Here is a 4,846-nt window from a genome sequence, read left to right as displayed (position 1 = left end):
CGTGCCAGGCGTGTGGCCCCGGATTGTGTCCCTCTCGCTCCCCGTGGCAGTATTTGGGGTGCCGCCCGTGGGACCACCGCACCTGGTCCGCACAGCAGCACCTTACTTGTCGGCACTTGGAGCACAGGGGTGGCCGGCGCTACCGTTAACATTAAAAAAAACAATCCAGTAAAACAATCGTGAGTCATGCCACCGTTGTCAGTAAGCGAAGTGATTACGCTCTGGCATTATTACCAGGGAAATAGTTTTTAGCTTTCATTTGATAAGTAAAACTCATTAGGTGATCTCAGGCAGCCCAGCGGCTACCGTTGGGTAAGGGAGAGGGGGCTTTTGTACAGACTCACCGTTCAAAAGCTAACCGACACCGGGCCTGACATGATATGGGAATAATATAGTCCTGTTACTTAGCAGCAGTCTGAGCGTGCTGGTGCACATGTCCGCTATGCTTGCCTTCTGGCCTGTATCCATACAGTGGTGTTCCCAGGTATAGAGGCTAAGCAGTGCCGCTCAGCAAGGGACAAGCTCATCGTTCCCCTCCTGCCCCACCAGCCAGGAGACAGGATTTCTAACCTCAGGCATACCTTGCTCGGTAACGTCTCCTGAACTAGACCTGATTCGTGACCTACTGTCCATGATCAATCTGAGTCCTCCAACGATCACGTAGTTCTTGTTAGACTCAGCTCCTATTATCTCAGGGATTTCTTTCAATTCCTGCTTACATACTAAGTTCATTAAGCCAGCCTTTTGTGTCCTCTTGCATTTGTAAGCCATCTCTGCTTGCATCAGGGTGAATCTCATACTTCTATCAACTGCCCTTGCGGTTTTGTGGAATACAGCTAGGAGTTCATAGAGCATTACAGCTACTGAAGAAAAAAAAAAAAGGGGGGGGGAGGGGGGTAAAAGCGTTTCTTACCTTAGTAGGCAATTGTGACATTCAGGAAATAAAGATCTGAAAGGTTGATATGTGCTTCTCATGTAGTGCCACTACTTTTTTCATTGTGAAAATTTGCGGTAGTGGAACAAGCAGGTTGCTTCAGCTGCCCTCACTGCAGTTCCATTAGCACCAGCCATAGTGAACAGGAACTTGAGGGGAAGGTAGACTTTCTCCATTACAGATTAAGCGTTGATTCACTGCCAAATGTGAAATTGCAAGAATATATTGAGTGCCAACACTATGTGAACATATATTCCAAGAAGTACCATGGCCTCGAAATTGACCCCTATTTATCACAGTGTAGTAAGTTACAACTGGCTAACTGTTAATTGTAAAAGGAGATATATTTATTACATCCTTTTGGGTAATTCATAGGTGAATGTATGCAGAAGTGATCTTCATCAGTGCTCAGAGCCCAATGCTTTTGATATGCCAAATTCGTTTCCAGTGTGAATACTACAGAACTGCTCCTATTAAAAGCCAGCTTCATTTGTTACTAGCCGCCTTTCTGCTTTCTAGCTAGACTGTACCTGATAAGATGATATTTGGAAACACCTATTTAAATACCTATATCAGCTAGTGATAGCGGAATTGCTCCAAATAAAAGCCAAAACTTAACCTGGGAAAGTTCTTACAGCGAACCAATAGTAACTTAACATTTTCTTTCAGGCTTGGAATTCAGGCTTCAGAATTGGACTTCCTGCAGCACGAAATAAAATACATCATAACGATATCCAGCCTCAAAGTTGTCATGTTAGTTTTTTAAAACTCATTTTGGAAAAAAAAATGAAGCGGTAATCTTAGTATGAGCAAGAAGGCTTGCTCAGTTTGAGACCAACACCAAAAAAGCCACAGCTAGACTGAACAGCAAACAACTTCAAGCCTGATTTATAATTTAAAAGCAGTTTGCTGTCGTTCCAAAGGCTTCACTCCCAATTCCAGCAAGTTATAAGCGCTGCTAGCTTTCTGATGACAATCTGTCCACTTCACTTTCTCTCTCTCACTTCACTCAAGATGCATACAATCATGTCAAAGGACTAAATCTAGAAACCACGGAGCAATATTAGCTAGTGTTCCAAAAAACACAGTGTCCTGTTTGCAGGGTATTAAGGAGAATTAAGTGATAGCTGGATGATCTAAGAACAGAACATTGATCTCCCTGGGCAAAAAGAAACAGTACAACTTTGCATGGGCATTTCTGGAAGTCCTGCTCTGTGCCATGTTTATATCAATTTTTGATATCCTGCGAAGAAAGCCAGTATGGCATCTTGTCTACATCATTCCTTTAGTCTTCATGAGCTATTTGCACTTACAGGTTATAGTGAAGTATTGTCTCTTGTTGCTCAAAAACAGATCTCTCAGCTTAAGGATACCATTGATGCTTTCTTCAGTCAGTCCCTTGAAATTAGTTGATCTGTAGTGATAATTCTTGGAGTAACAGGAAGGGGTAAAATTGGACCCAAAAATGAAATATGAAAAAAGTTTGATTGCAGCTGGGGACTAGAGGGAGTTGAGCTTCATTCAAAGAATGATAAAAATCAGCTGATGAGTTAGACTTTTTCTTCTAGCAGCTCGTAGCTATAGTCACGGAATAGTTATGGAGATTTTCTTTGTTGTTTTGAGCAGCAGATAGCGCAGATGCAAAGCTTGCTTCACTTGCACATGAAGTTAGATCCACTTTAGTTTGACATTTTATGACAGTCTGAGCTGCATACCTGGCTTTTCAATTGGGGACCTTTCAAGCAGAACAACATGTTTTCTTGCTAAGTGTAATGTGACCAATGCATTATTTCAATTTCAATCCGATTTGGTGATTTATGTTTGTGGGCAATGCTATCTTGTAATAACAGTCAGCGTTTAAAAGCCTGACAGGCCACAAGTTTGACTGGTTAACCTCAGGTTCTGTAATTCAGGGCAGTATCTCATATATACTGCCTCCAGTACAGTAGCATGTAGAATATTTTACCGCTTCCAACAAAGGCAGAAGAACTGTGCTAAATATAGCTATGAGTGCCAAGGCATGAGTCACTACAATTACCTTCGTAAGAACAATGAAATTGATTGTTGGACTGTTTTCTTTCCTGTTGTGTCTCAAGAACTTTGTTTTTAATAGGAAAACATATTTGATCGATCCAGGATGGCCCCAAAGACTCCCATTAAGAATGAACCAGTTGATTTATCAAGACAAAAAGGCTGCACACCGGAAAGAAATCCAATTACACCTGTTAAGCTCGTTGACAGACCTCAGCCTGATCCCTGGACCCCCACTGCTAACCTGAAGATGCTTGTTAGTGCTGCTAGCCCTGACATGAGGGACAGGGAAAAGAAGAAAGAGCTCTTCAGACCCATAGAAAACAGTGAGCAGAGTGACACACCTGATTCGTTACAGGTGAGACTCAGAACACAATTACCTTATGTTCAGTTAGGACTTAGACCTTCCTTAAGTTTTGCCTCAGTTGTCTTCCAACTGGTCCTTTGCTCCCTATGGAAAACCGCAGAATTGTAAAACATTCCCAAGGACAGTTGCCTACACAGCACTGGCTGAGCAGTAGGACTTTCAAAGACTGTAAGTAACTGTCTTACCAGTAACTGACCTGAGACCCCTCAAGAGCCTGAATATCACTTAAAAGGACAGTGAAGGAAGTAGAGCTTAAATGTGCCATTTTCCCCAACTTAAGTATTTCTGACTACTGCTGTTTTCTGAACCGCATTAGAAAGAAAATTGCCAGATCATTTTAAGCAGACAGGCAGCATTTTCAAAAGCAATTTGACAATGGTGAGGGCATATTTTTCAACATACTTTCAAAATCTTATACCTTGTCCGCAACAGCCCTGCAGAGTAGTCAGTTAAAACCTTTCTCCCCCTTTCCACCCCAGCCCCCAAACTAGTAGTCAGACGGCACGGTCAAATGTTTGGAAGATTTTTACTTGTAAAGACTCAGGCAATGTTGGGGCTGATCCCTGTCTCACTTTAGGAAGTCCATCCATGGAGGGGATGACATCAGGTCGTAATAAGCATCATTACAGTTTTCTTGCTTCAGACTTTTTTTTGTTCCAGTCACTGCTTTCCTTCTCCTGGATTATTTCTTGTAGAATATCCTTCCTTGGTGATTTCAGTGAGAGGAAGATATTTCTGGGCTCCTCCTACTGAGAAGCATCATTTGATAGGTACAGATCACTCTACAAGTGTAGATTTTACAGCATCTACAGTGACAGTAGTCTGGAAAATTCTCCAGTTTAGATAGTCATAAAGGAACAAACAGTTCTCTAAAGACAATTCCTAGGATAGCTTCCAGTAAGTAAAAAATAGTCAATGTTAAAGGTTAGTTCATTACCACTCCAAGCCTGCTAAGATCATATAGCATTTTTGGGGTGGCTACTATAAAGGGTTCAAATATTTTCTAGTTAGTAAAACTTAAACTCAATAATTTTCTCTGCACAGTAAGTTAACTTACGAAAGATGTAAAAGTGTTACTGTAAGAGTATTGCTATTTCCATACCATATAAAACTCAAAGAATTCAATCAGAGCAACAGCCTGCTACAAGGTCACTTAGTCACAACCAGCAGAGGACAGTTAAGATCTCATAAGCAAGGAAATTTGGGTTTCAACAGCTGCCACCACTCTCACCTTTTCTTTGCCAGAAGGCAAGGATTTTTTCCCCCCTCGTTTTTTTGACACAGAAGCAAAACCCCAAAGTTACCAGTGCAGAAAAATCCTCCATCGTTCTCATTTTGTAATAAATAAATATATCTCTTCATACATTCTTGCCATCACAGTTTTACTGGGTTTTTTTCCCTGCAGGGACAGAAGGACCATATTCAGGCCATCCTACAGAGTTCACTTAAGCTAACAGCTTGACTAAGTTTAAGGTTCAGAGACCGAGTGGTGCCTTTTATAGTCTCTTAGCATC

At 41.6% G+C, this 4,846-nt stretch overlaps 1 protein-coding gene across 1 annotated transcript in view; it reads left to right on the top strand.

The window, feature by feature from the left end:
• The first annotated feature begins 3,053 nt into the window (after positions 1-3,053).
• Positions 3,054-4,846, top strand: part of E2F7 (E2F transcription factor 7) — a 14,410-nt gene continuing 12,617 nt past the window's right edge. Inside the window, exon 1 of the mRNA XM_009580949.1 lies at positions 3,054-3,323. Within this exon, the coding sequence (XP_009579244.1) occupies positions 3,072-3,323 (252 nt within the window). The 5' untranslated portion in view covers positions 3,054-3,071. The remainder of the gene's footprint in view (positions 3,324-4,846) is intronic.

This window comes from Fulmarus glacialis, unplaced genomic scaffold (assembly GCF_000690835.1).
Source record: "Fulmarus glacialis isolate BGI_N327 unplaced genomic scaffold, ASM69083v1 scaffold3167, whole genome shotgun sequence".
Taxonomy (NCBI): domain Eukaryota; kingdom Metazoa; phylum Chordata; class Aves; order Procellariiformes; family Procellariidae; genus Fulmarus; species Fulmarus glacialis.
Note: the sequence above shows the minus strand (reverse complement) of the source record. Positions and strands in the feature narration are given on the sequence as shown.